The 22096-nt window shown below is 38.3% G+C and overlaps 1 protein-coding gene across 1 annotated transcript; it reads right to left on the minus strand.

Annotated features, from left to right (window-relative positions):
• Positions 1–5228: 5228 nt before the first annotated feature.
• LOC147301621 (immunoglobulin lambda-1 light chain-like) lies at positions 5229–21850 on the minus strand. Its single transcript, XM_086282073.1, has 6 exons — positions 21686–21850; positions 13798–13885; positions 12775–13098; positions 7490–7528; positions 5770–6078; positions 5229–5696 (listed from the first exon to the last, which is right to left on the minus strand). The coding sequence occupies exons 1-6, from the start codon at positions 21695–21697 to the stop codon at positions 5479–5481; spliced, it is 990 nt and encodes a 329-aa protein (XP_086138199.1). The 5' UTR covers positions 21698–21850; the 3' UTR covers positions 5229–5478.
• Between the last annotated feature and the right edge of the window lie 246 nt (positions 21851–22096).

Genomic DNA, 22096 nt, shown 5'->3' on the forward strand with positions numbered 1-22096 from the left:
AATCATAAATCACAAACGATGCAGTACAATCTGGTTTGTTAATAAACTAAACACCAAAGAAGAAAATCAAAAAACCCCATTAAACCCTAAACTCAAATATTTAATTAAATACAAATACTTTGTTTTTAAAGTAAAGAAAACACACATTCCCCCCTTCAGCAGGAAGTGGTGGTGTGGTCCAATTATCTTCCTTTGCATCTAATGATTTCAAACCCTGGCTACCATCTTTTGTCCAGCAACTCCCAGGGATGATGGCAGGTAAGAAATAAAAAGACAAAGGTTAGTCAGAAAGCAAAGAAATGAAGTAGTATGAATACATAAGTAAACTAAATGTGCACGCTTACAAATAGAACAAATGTATCCAAACCAATCAATAAAGTTATTGGCAACTAAAATGTATTACTATGTTCAAATGAAGAATGAAAATACAAAAGTTATCGACTTTAGAGTGTGGCCACGGGTTTGGCCATCACAGACCTCTAAGCAGAACACTGACCTAACAATTAGACTGTCCTTTTTTAAGAAAGACTGTCTAAAATGACAAGATTCAAGGTTACTGCAAAATTACAAAAATTAAAATTTGATTAAATTTGATGTTAGTCGCACAAAAATGTTGATTTTTATGGTTTAAAAGCCTATATTATCTGTTGTTTGACCAGTCTATTTGTTTTTTTTTCTGTTAATAACTCAGATGTTGGTGAGATTTTATAAAACGACTCTTTCTTGTTCATTGTTTAGTGTACGAATTATCAAAAACGTTCTCTTACTTTATCAGATAAAAAAGACAGACGGGCTTTTAAAGGAATGGCTGTGGGAAACTCTGGAGACTTTGGGAACTGAGGAGCTGAAAAACTTCAAGTGGTGTCTGCAAAATGTTACTGAGTCAAGGGATGGCTTCAAGCCAATCAAAAAGAGTCGACTGGAGAACGCAGACAGACTGGACACAGTGGACCTGATGGTGCAGATGTACGATACAAAGACTGCAGCGGTGACAAAGAAGATTTTAAAGAAGATCAAAAGGAATGAAGGTCTGCTATTTAGAGGAAATATAAAGGCTGTACCTCTTGTTTTAAACAATAATGAAAATGAATCCATTATTGGTTTTCAACAGGACAACCATTTCCCCAAATTCTGCTGCAGGATCAACCAGCTAATGCCACAGGTATGTGTTCATTATGGTACTAAATCATACTACGCAAAGACTGATAATATAACTGTAATATATGTAATAAAAAAGGGGGGAGACGAAATAGCTGATTTAATCGTGGCTCAAGAGTTGGGAGGTCGCCTTGTAATCGGAAGGTTGCCGGTTCGAGCCCCGGCTCGGACAGTCTCGGTCGTTGTGTCCTTGGGCAAGACACTTCACCCGTTGCCTACTGGTGGTGGTCAGAGGGCCCGGTGGCGCCAGTGTCCGGCAGCCTCGCCTCTGTCAGTGCGCCCCAGGGTGGCTGTGGCTACAATGTAGCTTGCCATCACCAGTGTGTGAATGGGTGGATGACTGGATATGTAAAGCGCTTTGGGGTCCTTAGGGACTAGTAAAGCGCTATATAAATACAGGCCATTTACCATTTAATCTAAACCTTTCTCACCTTTCCACAATTCACTAACTTGCTTCTGTGTGAAAAGGTGAGTCTGCCCATATCTAACCGCAAACGCTTGAGCCACGATCGCCTCTAATTAACATAAATATTTTATGTTACAAAGTTTCAACACATATACTAAATGTTGTGAATTTTTAGCTTCATATAACAAATACTTTAAAAAAATGTTCCAACTCACTTTCAAACCATTTTTTTCACATGAATATCTAAGAAAACATGGTTTAAATGACAAGCCTGAAATTTTCACTAGTCATTTTTGCCATCAACCATCAGCATCTGTAATTGTGTATTTCAGACAAATGCATCACATGTCTCTCTATTAGCGTATCAAGTAGTCCTTTAAAATCCCATATTTGTGTGTACTTAATGTTTTCAAGACCTACTCCTACCATTTTGAGCCCTTTTGTCCTAGAAGAGTCTGATAAGTATAGAACTTTTTATTTTAAACAGCCTTTGAGATATCGATGTTTAAACATTGCCTCAGATTTCAGTGTGCAAAAAAAAAAAAAGACCTGAAAGGAACCTTTCTTTAAAAAGTCCTCCGCCAAGTCCTATATCCTGAAACTAATTGGATTTATGAATCTAAAATTTGTCAGCAACCATTATACATGTTCAAACTTTGTGTCACAACATTTTGATGTAAATTTGAGATGGTTGAGTAGAAGACCAGTGTTGATTTGAGATGAATGACCCGTTTAATAATCAATAATCTTGTGAGACACACAAGTTTCGTTGTGACTCAGTGTGACCACTGGAGGGAAGTAAAGACTCTTTTGCAACATACAATCACGCTGCAGACAGTGCACAGGACACTGGGAGAGGTTTACTCATGCTTATAAGTCATCCAGAAATAAATTTAAACTTGGCCCAGAAGCAGCACCTGCTGTCTGGACTACAAGATTTTCGATTAGTTTCCATGCTCAAAAATATAAAGTACAAAGATATAGAGTTAGAAGTTTTAAAGCTCAGTTATTTGGATAGATAACGTCTCGTGTATAATTCAGGGTTTTTTGATTACATATTTTAGGTTCACTACCATGCACAGACACACACATACACACACGCATAAAATTAATTGTAATTGAATATTTTTTGTTGTGTAATTTCATTAAGAAAAAGTAACTGTAAGGATCTGTGTTGCTTCTTAATTTGAAGCTGCTAACACGTTGCTCTGATGGTTGGATTAAAAGTTCTAAAGGTTTTTAAATCAACCTTGAAATTGTCCAAAACAGCTGATTCAATACAAGCTTTGTGCCATCGATTTATTTAATGTAGCAAAACCTTGTCAGTCATTAACAAAGAGCAAAAGAATAATAAAAAGTAAATGATGTAGCAGGTGGGTCAGACGGGGTCAGTTCAGCTCTGAGTGGGTGGAGCGCTCAGTGGAAAAGAATGAGATAGAGGGGTGCAGCAGCAGATATGGATCTGTTCTCAGCGGTTATTAGGACAGAAAAGAAAGTCAACAGCCAATCAGAGCTTCCCTTTGTGCAGCAGCTGGGCTGTGTGGGTTTCTGTGCGAGTTGGGGGTTTTCACTTTAATGTCACAGTGACAGTTACAGCAACAGCCACAGTTGCACAATAATTCCAGAAAGTATTCAGACCCCTTCACTGCAGTGACTCCGTGTGCTATAATGATGAAATCGAATAAAGTTTTGTTTGTTTAGGTTTTGTTTTGTTTTTTTCACCAAACATTAGAAGTGAGGTCAGCTGCATCCTACAAAACCAATACAGGGAACACAAACTTGTCTTTAATAATGTTGGTCCTACAACATCTAAGCTGGTGTTTATTAAAATCAGTCATTAGGATGAATTTTAGGTTAGCTGTACAAACCAGCATTAAGGTTAATCTGAGCTACACTAGTGTTACATTCAAGACGAGGTCACGTGCTTATTCACATGAATGCAGGTTCGACTTTAGTGGTCAGTAATGACGAACACAACTTAAAAGTATATGTGAGAGATTTTTGGTGCAAATAGCACCATTCATGCATAGAATATGGAAGAAATCACAGTTAAACAGTATTATAGGAATTTAAAGTTTATGAAGTGATCGCATGAGAACAGTTCAGCGCTGAGTCTCGTACATCCTGCTCGTATGAGAAGACAAACCACACAGAGACAGACTTGGAAACCGCTGAAACAAACAACTTATTGTTCTTCTCGAAACAAACACCAGCGCTTCACCTCACATGTTTTTATTTCACTTCCACTTGATCATGTTTTTACTTGCTCCACCTAAACACATTAAATGAAACAATGATAAGTTTGGAATCAGGGCTTTCAGTATTTAGCTCATGTATGCTGGTGGAAAATTAGATGTCAGCATCAAGAAATATTTCATCAACATTTGGTGTTTTCTGCTGCTTGTTTAAAGTATATTTATTTTTACTGCGCAGCTTTAACAAAGTCAGGTGTTTGAATTCGTTGTAGTGTAGTCTTGACTCTTAGGACCATCTGTCCCCTTAACTACCAGAATACTTCAGTTTTAGTCATTTTCAAAAGTTAGCAAAAAAATAGAAGTACGATTGATGAAATTAATACAGAATGTTTAGTAGAAAAAGTAAATACAGTATTCAGGGTAATTCAAATAAAAGGAAAATTTATAAAAACTAAAACAATTTGACAGACTTTAAGCTGTTTGAAAGAGATTCAGTTAAAAAGTTGAAAAGCGATCCATGTTAGTTTTAAAAGCTAAAGGACGCTGCTATGGGGTCGCAGCGCTAACAGCTGCACTGATATCATGACATTGTTCAGAGGCTTTAAACAATCTCACATGGAACACACAATGACACATAATTTACATAACTGATATATAGATATGCAGACACTGCAGGATATATATGTGCATGTGTAAAAAACCCCACACAGTCCAAATAAAGCTGGTGTAAAGATGATATCGTTTTTAAGACTGAGTCCAGAAAACAACATCCACGGGTTCCTGATAGTTTGGTTCCTTTAGTTAGACAGTTTTTATTCTGTTTCCTTTAATAAGAAAACCACACTATCTGTATAAAGAAACATTTGATTTGCAATGTCTGAAAGAGGACAGAGCTTAAAACTGGAGTTTGCTTTCATAGTTTTATCTGCTTCGAATCATGGAGAACATATTAAATAATATTTTAGGTCATAGAACTAATTGTTGTTGAATGACAAACACATTGGTGAGAGTTCACAAATGCATCTGCTAAATATGTCCTTTACAAAATGAAACCAATCAAGGTGAACTCTAATTTTAATTTATTTTAACATTTATAATTTCATATTCAAATAAATATTGGGTCATTGTGTTTAACATTTTTATTGCATCTGGAAGGAATTTGTGATTTTGTGAGGGAACATTATGATTTTGAACATTTACTTCCACACTATGATATCACATCATGTGATGACTATGCAGTCCCAATGATAGTGAACTAAAAATAAGGCTCAGACACACCTGCATGTTTTTTTATCTAACAGATTTATGGTTTCATGTTCTCATCTTCTTTAAAATCCTGTTTGTATCTCATTAAACATTTGTTCTTCTTTTACCACTGCTCGTTGCCTATCAGCATATATTGGGAGTGCTGCTGTTTCTCGCAGTTTTCTACAAAATTAAACTCAAACAAGCAAGATTTTTTTGTTTGCTTTATTCGGAATATTGCAGAGAAATACTTTGAAGAGCAGGCAACACTTTGTTTTAATTAAACAAATGCTATAAATGACGAATCATCTACTAGGGAGCTAATAATTCAGCCTTTTCTGTTTCAGCTCTTTTTTAAATATTGAAATAAAAAAGAAAGTAAAAAAACAACCAAAATGCTGCACTGTTACAGACTTTTCTAAATCCTGAGTGATAAACGATATGAAAAGCGATAAGCCAAGAAGAAGGAAACAGTCAGTCAGCTGCGTGTTTGCGGCTGCGTCTGATGAGCCTGAGCAGAGAGACTCCACAGCAGTACACCAGACTCTTCGTGATCAGCACCGTGTACACCAGGCAGAGCAGTTTTACTTGTTTTTGAGACACGGGATGTTCTGATGATGGACCTTCTGTTAAAGTTTGATTGGTGGAAAGTGTATCTGGTGGAAGTTCTTTTGGTGGACTTTGAGAAACTCCTGAAACAGAAAAGTCACATTTGAGTAGCTGCGTAGCTAATTTCATGCTGAAAAGGCAACAAACTTTCATTACCTTCCTCTATTTGACCCTCCACCGTCCCCCCCTCGTGTGTGACAGAACAGCCATATGTATGTGAGTTCTCGTCTTGCTGATGGATCAACAAGATGCTGGCAGTGTAATCGGACTCTATGATGTCCAGCTGTTCTGTGTCACCAGGGGGCGCCGCCAGCGGAGATCCGTCCTGCTTCTGGCTTTTCCAGGAGATCTTGACCACAGGAGGAACCATTTGTGAGGCCACACACAGCAGGGATCTCTTCTCCTCCAGATGATCACTGGATGCTGCTTGGTACACTGTCACCGTGGGCTTTGCTACCGGCGTAGCTGAAGTTTGACAGCAGACACAGAATTTCACTCAGTGTGACCTGAGAAGCTTCATAATCACCAAACTACCAATCAGTGCCTATCGGCCGTGTAATGGCTCATTTTAAACACTTAACAATATTCAGATGATTTATTGTTATAATGTACAATGTAATATTAAATATTAAAGGCAGAATTATATTTATCAAAGTTAAACTGCTTTTATTAACACACAATATTTAATACAATTAACTCCTTTGTCCTTTACGTCTGTTATCACAATTTTAAATTATAACAATACAATGTAACACATCTATAGATGTAAAAATAAATCACATCCTTCACATATCATGGCAGCAGTATTGATAATGAAAGCACGCGTACTTTGTACATTATAGTTTCTGTATATATTTGAAGCATATAGTTTGTAATTATTCTAAAACTGTTGCAAATAAGATTTCATATATACGATGTGAATATTTCTATATCAGTTTTTATAATATGTCAGAATTTAATTGTATCTTTGTTTTCATAATGATTTTATATTTGGCATCTATAATCTCTTAAAATATACAAGGTTAGTATATACATATTACAGTAATTTCAGCTGAAAACATTTATGAAGAAATATTTGTACAGGGGATTTTTTAAATCTATATTGCGATTAACTAAATATTTTGTATGACATTTTAATGACATTAAAATGACATTTAAGAAATTTCCAGTATGCACAGAGAGAGAGACCGAGACATCATTAGATCAGAAACTTCAGAACTTTTTTCATTGTGTTCACATGAGACATAATTTTTTTCATGTAGTTAAACAATAGCAATTATTTGAATATGTGAAAAATAGCTTAAAGCCCTCAAAGGATACACAATCAATTCTATATAATGCACTACATGTAATGAAATACTGAATTACATAGCTTATTATATAATTTCAAAACTTTTCTTATTTTAAGTATGATGTCAAGTCCTAAATTTCCAAATTACATCTACTATAATATTTGAGATAATATTAAGTCAGTAGTCATTAAACTTTCCTTAAATGTGTCTTAAGATTCAAATATGAATAACATTTTATTTATAAGCTTATGACTTACTGTAAATATGTCCACGTTTAATTTTAATGATTTTCTTTCACAAATCCCAGTGAGTCTGTTATCTTTTTGAGCTTACAAACAAATATAAAAATAAATAAAAGGATGTTGAAATTTCTTAGATAAGGATTAGTTGTAATCCTGCTCACATCAGACTTTTAGGACTTTTCACGCTGAAAAAAACCCCAATAAATACCTCACATATACAGTGAGATTCACAGTTTTTTCCTACTTAATAGAAACACATTTTAAGTCGGACTTAGCGGAAACTGGCTTTGAACAAATTGTCATTTTGAAAGTTGTAAGGAAAATTAATTCATTTGTTCTTACCTGTTACGTACAGTTTAGCTCCAGAGCCAAAGATCCTGTCTCCTCACACAGTGACACAGACCAGTACAAAAACCTGTCTCATGTTGAATGTGGCAGCTGAGGTAAAGCAATGTCATTAACCAATCAGACGTAACATTATGACTCTGCCTGATTTTGTGTTGGTCCCTCTTTTGCTGCCAAAACAGTCGTGAGGCATGGATTCCACTTGACCCCTGAAGATGTGCTGTGGTATCTGGCACTGAGATGTTAGCAACAGATCCTTGAAGTCTTGTAAGTTGTGAGGAAGGACCTCCATGGATCACACTTGTTTGTCCCGTAGATCCCACAGATGCTCAGTTACTGGTTCACCACTGTTTCTTCTTTGGACCACTTTTAATGCATAGTGACCACTGCAGGAACACCCCACAAACCCTGCATTTTTGCAAAAGCCTGGTTGTCTAGAGTCTTAGAGTCACTTAGCCATCACTACTTTGTCAAACTTGCTCAAATCCTTACACTTGCCCATTTTTTTCCTGTTTCTAAACCATTAACTTTGAGGACAAAATGTTTACTTGCTCCTTAATATACCCAACCGACTAACAGGTGCCGTGATGAAGAGATAATCTTGTCACCTGTCAGGGGTCATGTTGTTATTTCTGTTTAGTGTAATTCAGCTCCATGATTTGGTTCAGTCGAGATGAATTAATGTTGTAAAAACTGCATGAATCTGAATATTCTGCATAACTTCTGCCTCCAGATGATGAGCTACCTGAGCTGACCTTTGTTTCACAAGTTTATTCTTGTCCAAACAGCAGGTTGGCAGTTTTCCTCCAGAATTAACCTTCTCCTCAGCTGCACAGTAGGGGTGTTGCAGTGGGTTCAGGGGCAGTGTCAGGAGAGCCTGGTGGACACAGCTGACATCGATTGTCTGGAATCAATGAACGGTCTGCAAAGATAAAACTGTGCAAATAAGTCACTTTAACTGCACCAGCCGACCCATCTGAGCATGTTTTGGGACCTAGAAACAGCCAACAAGTGTTACAATATTAGTAGGGGAGACCGGGGATAGTTGTAACATTTTTGACATTTCTGTCTGTAGCTTGGAGCTCTTTTAAGGTAGTGGATTCAAAATGTAATGCAAAGTATTTACATGTCTCTGCTATTAATAGTGCAGCTATTTTCTCTGCAGCACAATTACCCATTGCATGGTATGGCCTCAAACACAAAGAGTGAAATGTTACAATTAACCCCATAGTCTGGGTTAGTTGTAACATATCCTGGGGTAAAATGTAACACAATGAAATAAGGGTACTAACAAAACATTAACATGTAATCTTTGTTTATTCAACACATGAATGCACTTAGAGCCATTAATGTAGCTGTGTGTGTGTGACAGAATGCAGAAATCTAAAAAGCCCAGGTAGGCCCTGACAGCCTTCTTTTATACCCCATGGCCCCTCCCACTACTCATAATAGTCATCTCTTTATTATTTCTTTTACCAAACACTCTTTTCCCCTCAGCTTATTTCCAGCTGTATTCCTACAATACATATATATGTATATACAGACATTTATGGCCAATTCCAGGCAGCCTACAGTGTTTCACAATAACAAAAAAAACAAACAAACAAAAATGATGCAGTTCACGTGACCTTTCAAGCGCGGGCGAACCCACTATTTGAACCCCGGAACACCATACCATCGGCTTGCATAACCACTCGTATAATCGGCGATCACAGCGAGTCTACGCGACCGGCTTTATTAAAGGTAAGTGGGAAAAATATGTTGGCCACCCTCTGCGCCGCTCAAAATATACCTCTCACCCCTTTTTGTTTATCTGCCCGGTCGACGAAAAGACGCGCAGCCACGGTAATTGTAGAAACTAATGGTGGTGGTGCGTGTATGCGCCCAGATCAGCTGTCTGCGGGACGGTGTAACTCCGTCACAAACTGTCTTCAAATCTCAGCATGATTATTATGAGGAGTCCTCATGGAAATGTAGAGAACCAGCACATGGCAGCAATGACTGTAAAGGAAAAGAAACCAACCTGTATGCTCTGTGCAGATGTGCAAGGTTACAGAAATAAGAGTTGGACAATCAAAGCGACCAAAAAGACACCAAAGCACAGCTTGCACTCGCGGATGTGATGTAACTTTTAGCTTGGCTGACATTTGTGAGGATGACAGTCATAACTATAATGTTACTAAAGGGTGTGATTGACCAGTTGGCTATACTTTGAGAATCCTGGATTCAAACTGTTGTTTTTCATTCATTTCTTTTTTTTCCAAAGCTATATGCTTTCTGGTTTCTGGAGCTGTGATCACTGTGTTGTGGTGTTTTGGTTTTCCCTCAGTTGCTGTTCTCATAGAGGAATATTGCTTCTCCAAAAAATATAGACACTTCTGTTTGATGTTTGTCAGAAGAAGATAATCTCTGTGGATTTTTACAGTCTGCTGTTTTTGACCTGAATGTGAACACACAAGACAAGTTTATCTGATACTCCCAATTGTGTCATCTTTTGAATCTACTTGAATTAATTTTGGTCTTGATTATTTTTACTTCTTATATAAATAGAATACAAACTAGTTGTTTTGGTTTCAAAGGTGATGCCTGCGTCAGTGTGTGTGTGTGTGAACCTGAGCTGTGGTCTGCTGCTGTTCCTTTGATGGTTTTTGTTCAGCCTGCAGGGATGTTTTGTCACTGTGAGAGCTTTGAGCACAGGAGCAGTAGTAGATGGCTGAATGAACGAGGCTAACTGCATTTATCTCCAACTCACAGCTGTTCTCATTTTTCACAGCTGAGAAATCTTTTTTCTGAGCATGGTTGTAGTCACTCTTGACTTCACCAGTGCGTATGTTAATATGAAGAATCACTCTGAACTTATCACCGTCTTTCTTCTGGTACCAGTGCACATAATTGCCACTATAGCAGGGCGATATGGCCAAAAATATTTATCACGATATATATTTGAAAATTTGCGATAACGATATAACTGACGATATAATTGATGCGAGACAAAATACAACTCCACAACATTACTAGCGCAAAAAAGACAACCTTCCATTTATTTTCACTTAAACAAGAAGCTGGTTTTTATGTACATTAAAGCTTTATAAAAATTTAACAGTGCAAATGCAAATTCCTTGCTGAAGGTTTAACCAAAAGGCATTTCCAGTACAAATGGGCTGACATATCCTGAGCATAACCATGTATAATATCCACTGAAGTTAAAAAGAGGTGCTTTGCAACATTAAACTGCAGTGTGCAGTACGTATTTTTCAGACCATAAGGTGCACGGGATTATAAGGCACATTAAGCGAAACAAGGCAGTCAGATAAATCAAACTTTATTAAACTCATTCTTCTTGCTTCCTCCACTTCTGTACCATTGATTCATTAATGTTGAATTCTCTGGCAGCTGCTCTATTCCCATGTCGTTGCAGTATATTAATGACTAACCTTGTATTGTGGATGGATTATCTCAGTTGTTCTCCTGACTGAAGTTCGGTCCGTTTACAGCATCCTGCCATGCGATTGCATTTGTCTCTAACTATCAGGAACCTTAACGTTAACTTTTATAAGTGGAAAAGTGTTAGTGTTCGTCCTCCAGCTTCACTGTTTATGTTATGCTAACATAGCTGTGTCGCTAGCGATCACGTAGCACATCATTATATACCAGTTAGCCCAACTTCTGTAATCCTACAAACGTCACTGCTGTTTAGTTTCCTGTCTTCATTTATGTTGGAAGTGATAGCAGAGCTGTACGTTTGAATTTTTTCAGAAATCTCTCAGTCAGAACATGCAATATCATGCTTAGGTAACTAGCGAAACTAGCGAGCTAACTTCCGCTAGCTTCCTGCTAACTTCTAACTCCGTTAAATGTAATAAATTTTGTTTTCATGGATTCCTGGAAACTTCATAGTTACACCTGGTAAAGCAGCAATGCTGATCGTTTTATTAAAGATGAAAGAATTTAGACAGTTTTTAACTCTCAGTGATGCTGCAGTGTTCGTTTGACCTGAAAAAGACGGAGTTTAGGACCCAGATTACTCCCAGATTTAAGAGCATCTTAGTCCGACAAATACGACAATAACGACGGCCGCTTGCATGTTCTGCAAAAAATGTGCTTTGTTGTGTATCTGACGGACAAACACCAAACCAGTTCCACATCACTGAAGTTGCACCATTTTTACAAACCAATTCTGGTTCATCTGTTTCACTCAACAATCGGCCATGTGCGTATGAAAACAAAGGCACTGCGCATGCGCGTTTTACTCATATTCTATCGCGATATTTCATTTTCCTATCGTTGCCTAACATTATACCGGTATTATCGTGAACGGTATAATATGGCCCAGCCCTAATTGCCACTGCACTGGGAAGTTCCACAGCTGAAGGAGACTTTTTTGCCAGGTGTCGCAGTCAAAGTTAAATCTTTCTGGATCAGCTCTGCAGCCATGGTAACCAGCGCTGCAAAGACACAGAGAGGAAAATGTCAGTTTGATGGTGTTTCTGACATGTAGTTTTTGTTGGGTTGAAACTCACCTAAACACAGACAACACAGAGCAGCAGCTGGGAGGAAAAGCATTGTGTGAACCGTTGTGTTCAGTGACATTTCCTCTGGTGAATCTGAGGAGAAGTGATGTTTTGATAGAAACGAGGCCAAACAAGGACAATTTATATGATCAGACGAGGACCACGTGTTTCTAACAACTCCTACAACCTCCCATTAACTGCTGCAGCTGTCAGTGCTGCTGCTGACTGACAGCTAAGGCGTGTGTTGCAGTTTTCCACTGAGACTGAGGTTTGCAAAACACTAACCTTCAAATATAGAGGGGAATTTATTTATTATTTCAGTCGTATCTTTTCTTCACTTTCTATGAAGTCAGTCAACAAAATTCCTTAAAACTATGATGACTTCAAAACTAAAAATATTTGTTCCCTCAAACACAAACTGAGGAACATAAAGGGACTTGATGTAGTCTGAAATATTTTAGACCATGCGTGGAAACACTAGTATCATCAACATACAACTCAATGATATGGGAGGAAAAACCTCCCATAGAACCGGTCTGAGACATTTTTTCTTTCATTAACCACCTTTATTGTGTACTTCCAGTACTCCCAGTTACCTCTCAACCTTGATTACAAGTACTTATTTTACCCTTTGATGGTATGAACATTTTCATTTGTCTGATTTAAATACTGAAAATTTCTCTAACTCTTCTCTCTCAGACTGAGACGGAGCTGTGGTTTCTTGCTGTTCCTCTGATGGTTTTTGTTCAGCCTGCAGGGATGATTTCACACTGTGGGAACTCTGAGAACAGGAGCAGTAGTAGATGGCTGAATGAATGACTTTAACTGTTTTGAGCTCCAACGCCCAGCTGTTCTGTTTTACCACAGCAGAGAAATCATTCTGCTGAGGGTGGTTGTAGTTTGAAGTGATCGCACCAGTGCGTCTGTAAATACCAATAATCACTCTGAATTTGTCACTGACTTTGTTCTGGTACCAGTATACAACTGCAGTGCTGCACTGGTCAGTTCTCCCACAGCTGAAGGAGACACTTTCTCCAGCTCTCCTGGTCAGAGTCAAATCATTCAGTATCAGCTCTGTGGCCATGGTAAACAGCGCTGCAGAGACACACATAGGTTAGTATTAGGGGTGGGGAAAAAAATCGATACTGTGTAGTATCGTGATATTTTGTTTGCTAATAATGTATCGATACAGAGACAGCAGAATTCGATATTTTGTTACAAAAAAGGTTTTTGTGCTCTGACTTCAGAGCATGTTGATCAGCTCCTTTTTCTGAGCAAGAATCCTGACATTCCTTCACTGTCCAAATGTGTTTAACTTTTTTTGGCAGCAATAAACATGACAGTTTACTTATTTTAATTTAAGACATGTTTTATTTTAATTAAGTTTAAAACTTTTTTATCTAATGTAAAATTATATTTTGTTTTAATTTACTTTCAAATTCTTCAGTTGCTGAAGGGGCTGCATAGTTTTCATAAATTGCATAGTTCAGAATAGCTATAATTGTACCAGATGGTTGCATTCAGTTAAGTTGGACTAGACTGTAATACAAACCGTTCAGTTTGTCAACAATAAAACTGACTGAAATGAGAGAAAGACTGAGTGTGAGACTTTGATATTAGATAAAATGAATATTGATAAAGTTTACCTTTATGTACAGAATCTGAATATCGCAAAATATTTAAAAAAAAATTGCAATAATATCGTATCGTGGGATGTATGGTGATTCCCACCTCTAGTTAGTATGTCAACGTTTGTTACAGAGGGTGTGTTCTTGTTTGAATAAAATCACTCACCTGAGCTCAGGCAGCACAGAGCAGCAGCTTGGAGGAAAAACATTGTGTGCAGTGATGTTTCTTCAGCTGAATCTGAAGAGAAGTGGCACTGTGACAGAGCAGAGGCCAAACAAGTATTAATAAGATACTGTTTGAAATCATGTGACGAGGCTCACGTGATTTCAAACGGGTCCTCAAACCACCCTGCAGCTGAAGATCATACAGCTGCTGATTAACAAGTGATGCAGTCTTGTAATTTTTCCACTGAATCTGAGGCGTGAAGAAGAATAATCATCAGTGTGAAAGTCTGAAATCTGCTTGTTTAGCCATGCGTGTAAACTACAGTGTCATAGAAAACATTTCTTCACACTATAACAACACAATAACATGTTTGTAGAAGATGTTTCAGCTCTGCTTTTTGTGTTCTTCACATATATGATAATCTTTCCTCCAAGAGTGATCTCTCTTCTGCTGATCTCTCTGTGGATTTTTAGAATCAGAATCTGAATGTCTTTATTGTCATTGCCACAGGTACAACTAAATTAAAAGTGGTCCCTGATCAGTGCATCATCCCTAAAAGTATGAAAATAGAAATAAAATAATAAAATTCAATAAAATCAATAAATAAAATACTTAAAGTGCTAATAAGAAACGTATTAGCAAACATTCACATACATTCCCACGTAAATACTTCAGTCAGCACGCAGATTAATGCAAGAGTGGTGTGATGGACATTTCTTGTAGCAGCATTCAGACGTGTTATTGCAGTTGGATAAAAGCTGTGTTTGAGTCTATTTGTCCTTGCACTGATTGCTCTGTACAGTCTGCCCAACAGTTCAAACAGTGAGTGGCCAGGATATGAGGCATCTTTTATAATGTTTTGAGCATTTTTAAGACAGCTGGTCTTGTGTAGATCTTCCAGCATGGGGAGAGGGCAGCCAGTGATCCTTTGGACGGTGTTAATGAGCCCTTGCAGTGCTTTCCTCTGAGCCCCTGTGCAGCTAGTGTACCAAATGCATATGCAATATTTAGTACACTCTCAATGGTGGCTCCGTAGAAGGACACCAGCAGTCTCTGAGTGATGTTATTCCTCCTGAGATTTCTCAGGAAGTACAGTCTCTGTTGGGCCTTTTTCAGGAGCTCAGAGGTGTTTGCACTCCAAGAAAGGTTCTCCTCCATGTTGATTCCCAGAAAGCGAAAGTTTACCACCCTTTCTACACAGTCCCCATTGATGAATAATGGTGGGATCTCTGCCTTTTTCCTTCTGAAGTCTGTTATGAGTTCTTTGTTCTTTGAAGTATTGAGGAGGAGGTTATTGGCCTTACACCATGACGACAGCTGCTCCACCTTGTCTCTGTAAGCAGACTCCTCACCCCTGGAAATGAGCCCCACCACGGTGGTGTCGTCTGCAAACTTCACAAAGATGTTGCTCTGGTGGAGAGGAGTGCAGTCGTGTGTGTAGAGAGAGTAGAGTAGTGGACTGAGCACACAGCCCTGGGGTGAGCCAGTGCTGAGACTCAGGGCTGAGGATGTGTGATGGCCAACTCTGACTCTCTGTCTACGGTCTGAGAGGAAACTGTTGATCCACATGCAGGTGCTGTCTGGAATACCCAGGTCTTGTAGCTTGGCCACCAGTTTGTGTGGAAGGATGATGTTAAAAGCTGAGGAGTAATCCACGAAAAGCATCCACACATAGCTCCCATGCTCCTCCATTTATGTTACGGCAGCATGGGGTACTGTGGCTACAGCGTCTTCCGTTTAATCTGGTTTGAATTTTATATGGCACAGGTAAACCTTGTGTTGTTATCCTGCAGATAAGGTAGAGACACTATTTACATTATAAGAAAAATAAGAATAGTCTCCTTTTAGGAGTTTGAGGATTGATTGATGGTGATTTATCCCCACCTGCTGGTGAAAAGACTGCATTAAGTATCATCTTAATACTTCAATAATCACAGAGAAGCTTCATTATATTACTAAAATTATTCACCCAGTTTGCTTCATACACATATGAACTTGAGTAACACTCCATTCTTAATCCATAGGGTTTAATATAATGTCTGCCCACCCTTTGAGGCTATAACAGGCTCAACTCTTAATGGAAGCCTTTCCAAAAGGTTTAGAAGTGTTTATGGGAATTTTAATGTTGGATGAGAAGCCCTGGCTCACAGTCTCGGCTCTCTGCTCATCCCAAAGCTGTATGTCTGGTTGAGGTCAGGACTGTGCATGCCAGTCAAGTTTTTCCACACTGAACTCGCTCATCTGTGTCATCATGGATCTTACTTTATGCAAGGGTGTGGAGTCATGTTGGAACAAGAATAATCATCCTTCCAGCATGATTTGTCACTGGCTCGCTCACCTGTAACCTGACTTCACTAGCTGTTACAGGTAGGAGTCACGCACACGTCGGTTGATTTGTAAGTTTTCTAGATGTCTGTGTCATCAGGTTTGTTCTACACACTGGCAAGAAAAGCTAGAAGGTGGCACAGTATTAGGTTTTAATTTTAATGAACTGAAAAATACATAAATAGTTAAATGAAAAAAAAACGTATTTATAAAATTCCTTCTTTATAAAAAGGTAACATTTATCCCATTCTGACCAATCATAACAGTCAATTTGACCAGAACATTTTAAAATCTTCCTCTGGTGAACGAGTTCTGAACTATGAAGAAACTTCACTTCCCACTGCTGTGGATGCTGTCCTGTAACACTGTGTGATGTTTGTTTACTGTGAGTCTGGAGTTTGGGTCATAGTGAAGCTGCTTGTGTTGTCTATGAGATATTCTCAGCTGAAGGGTCAGTGGGAATAAAAGAAAACTTAAAAGAAAACTTATTTGCAATGAAAACTATTCAGAAGTAGATCAGCTGTATGGATGTGTTTTTCTAACATTTATTTTAACAGTATAAATATTCTTTATGACTGTGCACTATGCGAGTAACAGGTTGTAGTGAGGATGACCTCACTTCATGCAGGAAATGAGATTTTCTCTTAAAATTGGAAAAAAACTAGAGAGCAAATGGAGTCAGAATAGAATACTTGTTTTGTTTTGTTTGTTTGTTTTTCACGTTTGTAATAATTAGAAACGGTAATATCAAAAATACAAATTCAGTAATTACAAATGACTGTGGTGCAGTGTCTGGAAACAGCAGGTACACCACCTGTTTAAACTGGGAAACAAAAACATCGTTCAGTTGTGGTCGCAAGGGCATAGATTTGGCATTTGACAAGGGACGTGTCCCCATCAATATCCAGCGATTATTGAATTGTCCTCACCAGTAATTTGATCTCTTCTAGTAAAGAAAAACAAACCCGACAGAAAGAAAAAAAAAAAAAAAAGAGCTGTCAACGAAAAATAAACTTTTAACATATTTTCACGTGAGAATGTGGCTGTGTAAACTTCAAATATCTGTGTTATTGTACTTACATTATAATCAATCAGCTTCCTTTTGTCCACTTAAAATATGTGTACAGAACTATTTTTGTATTTGTTACAATTTCAGCTGTCCTCTTGGCCAGATTGCTCTTAAAAGAAACATTTTTAAAGTAAGCAAGAATTTTTTTTAACTGCATAAATAAAGGATACATAAAAGTTACTGCCAAAAACTGATTGTGTCTTCTACTTTGTTACAGGAATGTTGTTTGTTGCTCTAGATGACTTGATATAATTCATGAGGAATATATTTGACACGTTTCACATGTTATAGACCAACAAGTTATTTATAGCAGTTTAAATACAAGCAATCAGTTTTTGGCAAATGCCGGAAATCAGTTTTTGGCTGACAATCAGTTTTTGGCACAACACCTGGTCCTCAGGTGGCCGCAGCCTCTGAATTTGGACACCCCCAGCCTGTTTCTGGCCGGACAATAATAACTGTGACATTTAACTTATTTTATCCAATAAATAAACATTGTAAAATTTAAGTTTTTCAATGCACAACAGCCCTTTTGAATGTCTCCCTAATTCTGAGGTCTCAAGGTTGGCAAGTATGTGCTAGGCTTTCACCCACATCAATCTAAAATTGTATGCAACCATGAATAACGTGTTGCCATGTCCACCAGGAGAGACTGGACAGTATAGATGTAAAACAAATATGCCAGCAGTTTATCTCAGTTAACGAGAGGAGAAGGAATGTGTTTTGCTCCTTCACATAGTGGACATTGAGTTGTTGTGTGGGGCATGTAGTCCATGTCTGTTGCTGTAACAGTAGTTCATGTGTGGAATAAAAAATCTTAGCTCACTGATTGGATCGGGGCAATAGTGCCTAAAATATTGCATAATTTTGCTGAGAGATCTTTTACTTGGTGGTAATCTTAGATGAGTAGTTTTATGGACAAAACCCACCAGGTCATTCAGTGTTCCCTTAGTGCTAATGTGTCAAAGATGTTGGTGTACTATAACTGAAATAATGTTGTGAAGTCCTTAAAGTCATATTCTTTTATTGTCATGACTGTATTTGAAGCTATTTTTATTTTTGTATGATATCTGATTTATATGGAATGTGGCTGAAGTAAACTAAAGTCTAAAATACTTAGTCATTTGTTTAATAGTAATTTAACATTATATAATTCACATATAAAACTATGAATTATGTACAGGGAGTGCAGAATTATTAGGCAAATGAGTATTTTGTCCACATCATCCTCTTCATGCATGTTGTCTTACTCCAAGCTGTATAGGCTCGAAAGCCTACTACCAATTAAGCATCTCTGTAATGAGAAGGGGTGTGGTCTAATGACATCAACACCCTATATCAGGTGTGCATAATTATTAGGCAACGTCCTTTCCTTTGGCAAAATGGGTCAAAAGAAGGACTTGACATGCTCAGAAAAGTCAAAAATAGTGAGATATCTTGCAGAGGGATGCAGCAGTCTCAACATTGCAAAGCTTCTGAAGCGTGATCATCGAACAATCAAGCATTTCATTCAAAATAGTCAACAGGGTCGCAAGAAGCGTGTGGAAAAACCAAGGCGCAAAATAACTGCCCATGAACTGAGAAAAGTCAAGCGTGCAGCTGCCAAGATGCCACTTGCCACCAGTTTGGCCATATTTCAGAGCTGCAACATCACTGGAGTGCCCAAAAGCACAAGGTGTGCAATACTCAGAGACATGGCCAAGGTAAGAAAGGCTGAAAGACGACCACCACTGAACAAGACACACAAGCTGAAACGTCAAGACTGGGCCAAGAAATATCTCAAGACTGGTTTTTCTAAGGTTTTATGGACTGATGAAATGAGAGTGAGTCTTGATGGGCCTTTTCGGGTTGAGGATGGAGTCAAGCTCAACTCCCAGTCCTACTGCCAGTTTCTGGAAGACACCTTCTTCAAGCAGTGGTACAGGAAGAAGTCTGCATCCTTCAAGAAAAACATGATTTTCATGCAGGACAATGCTCCATCACATGCGTCCAAGTACTCCACAGCGTGGCTGGCAAGAAAGGGTATAAAAGAAGAAAAACTAATGACATGGCCTCCTTGTTCACCTGATCTGAACCCCATTGAGAACCTGTGGTCCATCATCAAATGTGAGATTTACAAGGAGGGAAAACAGTACACCTCTCTGAACAGTGTCTGGGAGGCTGTGGTTGCTGCTGCACGCAATGTTGATGGTGAACAGATCAAAACACTGACAGAATCCATGGATGGCAGGCTTTTGAGTGTCCTTGCAAAGAAAGGTGGCTATATTGGTCGCTGATTTGTTTTTGAATGTCAGAAATGTATATTTGTGAATGTGGAGATGTTATATTGGTTTCACTGGTAAAAATAAATAATTGAAATGGGTATATATTTGTTTTTTGTTAAGTTGCCTAATAATTATGCACAGTAATAGTCACCTGCACACACAGATATCCCCCTAAAATAGCTAAAACTAAAAACAAACTAAAAACTACTTCCAAAAACATTCAGCTTTGATATTAATGAGTTTTTTGGGTTCATTGAGAACATGGTTGTTGTTCAATAATAAAATTATTCCTCAAAAATACAACTTGCCTAATAATTCTGCACTCCCTGTAGAATAGCATATGTAGGCAAGTATATTTCTCCTTTTGTTATCAAGAAGCAAAGACAAAAAGGGAAAAAAAAAAAAAAAAAACAGGGAAGGGTTCAGTGGCTGAATCATCCGTCCCCACCAATGCCAAAACCAAATCTACGCCCTTGCGTGGTCATGTGACCTGGTATTCTGAACCAAGCTTCAGAGCAGTGTTTTTAAACATCTGTGCTTCACAAGCTCGACTCAGTGCCGAAACATCTGTTTCGAGCTCCTCAGCAAACAGGTGTGTTTACAGGTTGTAGCTGCAGAATCCTCCTATTGGCCAGTTTTCTTGCAAATTGACTCATCGGTATGTAACTAGTCTTTTTACTGTAAATGCTAATTCTACGATGCATTACATGGAGTCTGGGTGGGTGGTTTGAAAGGTTTTTAGAAAAGGCTTTGAGCCCTATGTGGAATGTGTGTGTGTGTGTGTGTGTGTGTGTGTGTATATGTATGTGTGTGTATATATATATATATATATATATATATATATATATATATATATATATATATATATATGTGTGTGTGTGTGTGTGTGTATATATATGTATGTGTATATATTAGGGGTGCAACGATACACAAAATTCACGGTTTGGTTCGATACTTTGGTGTCACGGTTTGATATTTTTTCGATACAAAATAAAATGTTCATGCCTTTTTAATTTGTCATTTATTAAAATTATAAATATATATTTTAACTCAAAAGTACAGTTTTTAAATTTAACCCTAACCCTTGTGCGTGTTTTTTATTTTGACAGCGAATGCGCACCTGCGGACCACTTATGTGCAGCCCTGGTTATTTAGCTCATCATATCGCAGCCACAGAAATTATTTTGTCCATGAAACCATAAAGCTGCACTCTCTTTTTGCCTTATAGTCTGATTTGTCATAACTTTTCCTTTTGGGGTAAGCTTTTCTTTGGCTGTCACTTCTTCACCCTGACCTGTCTTATTTGGCTCAGCAGAACTGAAATGCTTTTACACACGCACTCACATAAGCTCAGCGATTCTCTGCGCGATCAACCTCTCACATGTTTAAGCTGCGGGAGATTTCACTTGTCATGTTTGCGTAGTAAGCTAACGATTAATAAGACGATGTCAGAGGAATTGGTGCGCAAATTATCATCACTCACAGATCAGTGCTGTCGCTCTCTATACACAGTTCGCACGATTGCAAAGTGAAAGCAAAAAAACAAGCGCAAATTCAAACGCGATTTCAATATGTCACATATTGACAGTGGCTCACTGATGCCAATGACATAATTACCCAGCTACATTTCTGAAAGAATGCAAAAGCATTGACATATATTTTTCCTACAATAGCCCGACGGGCAGGGAAGAGATAGATTTTGGTAGCCCGACTGAAAAAATCGCTAGCTCCGGGACGTCGGGCTAGCGATATTGCAAGCCCTGTATCTGATTGAGGAATCACTCATCTTTGGAAAAGAGTTTATTACAGAGAAATGGCTCTTTCCAAAATAAAAGCTATACTATCCGCTTCTTCTGGGCTATATTCTCAGCAGCATAAGGAGAATCATGTGCTAACAGCTGTCTAAATGACTCGGCTAAAGTTAGTAGCATGCTTGCTTTTTTTTGTCTGCTTCCACTTGTCTTTGCACTAGGATGATGTCGGCATAAATGTGCAGTCATATTCGTTGTGTTCCCACTAGTGCTTTCAGGTTAATCTCGTTGAAATGACCTTAACGCCACAACACGGCAAATCTCCGTTAACGAGCTACCGCCGATCGCTCCGTGCATGGGGCTAGACAGCCAACACGTTAACGAGCTAACTGCGCTAACACACTAGTTCACACCAATGTAATTGAGCATTGCATGGCACATCCAACATACTGTTTTACTTTAATCCATGACTCGCTTACCTTCAGGGTCATACATCACATGAAAACCAAAATAATTCCAAACGCCAGATCTGAATGAGGTTCAATTTGCCTGTTGCAAGGAGAGCTTAACTTCTGTCTCGCTAGCTTGCCCTGCGCTCTTCCTTCTGACTATGCTGTCTGTGTTGAGCGCTCAGTGGATCTGCGCTCGACAGTGCAGCCTAGGCGGAGTAGTCGAACACAGATTCACTGAGCGCTCAACACAGACAGCATCGTCAGAAGGAAAATTGATAAAATAAATTACAAATGTTGTATTGTTCGATACATATGCGTACCGAACCGAAAGCACTGTATCGAACGGTTCAATATCGATACGAATATCGTTGCACCCCTAGTATATATGTATATGTATATATGTATGTATATGTATGTATGTATATATGTATGTATATG

This window comes from Aulonocara sp. 'chitande type north' Nkhata Bay, linkage group LG23, assembly GCF_057382095.1.
Source record: "Aulonocara sp. 'chitande type north' Nkhata Bay isolate Kocher_YH1m ecotype deep benthic linkage group LG23, A_spYH_male_GT1.1, whole genome shotgun sequence".
NCBI classification, from domain to species: Eukaryota; Metazoa; Chordata; class Actinopteri; order Cichliformes; family Cichlidae; genus Aulonocara; species Aulonocara sp. 'chitande type north' Nkhata Bay.

Excerpts from the sequence above, each read along its gene's own strand:
- LOC147301621 (XM_086282073.1), bottom strand. Across the intron at positions 7,529-12,774 it reads CTGTTCTCAGAGTTCCCACA|ACAGGATCTTTGGCTCTGGA; the intron begins GTGTGAAATCAT and ends CTGTGTGAGGAG. Across the intron at positions 5,697-5,769 it reads GGAGGGTCAAATAGAGGAAG|GAGTTTCTCAAAGTCCACCA; the intron begins GTAATGAAAGTT and ends TTTCTGTTTCAG.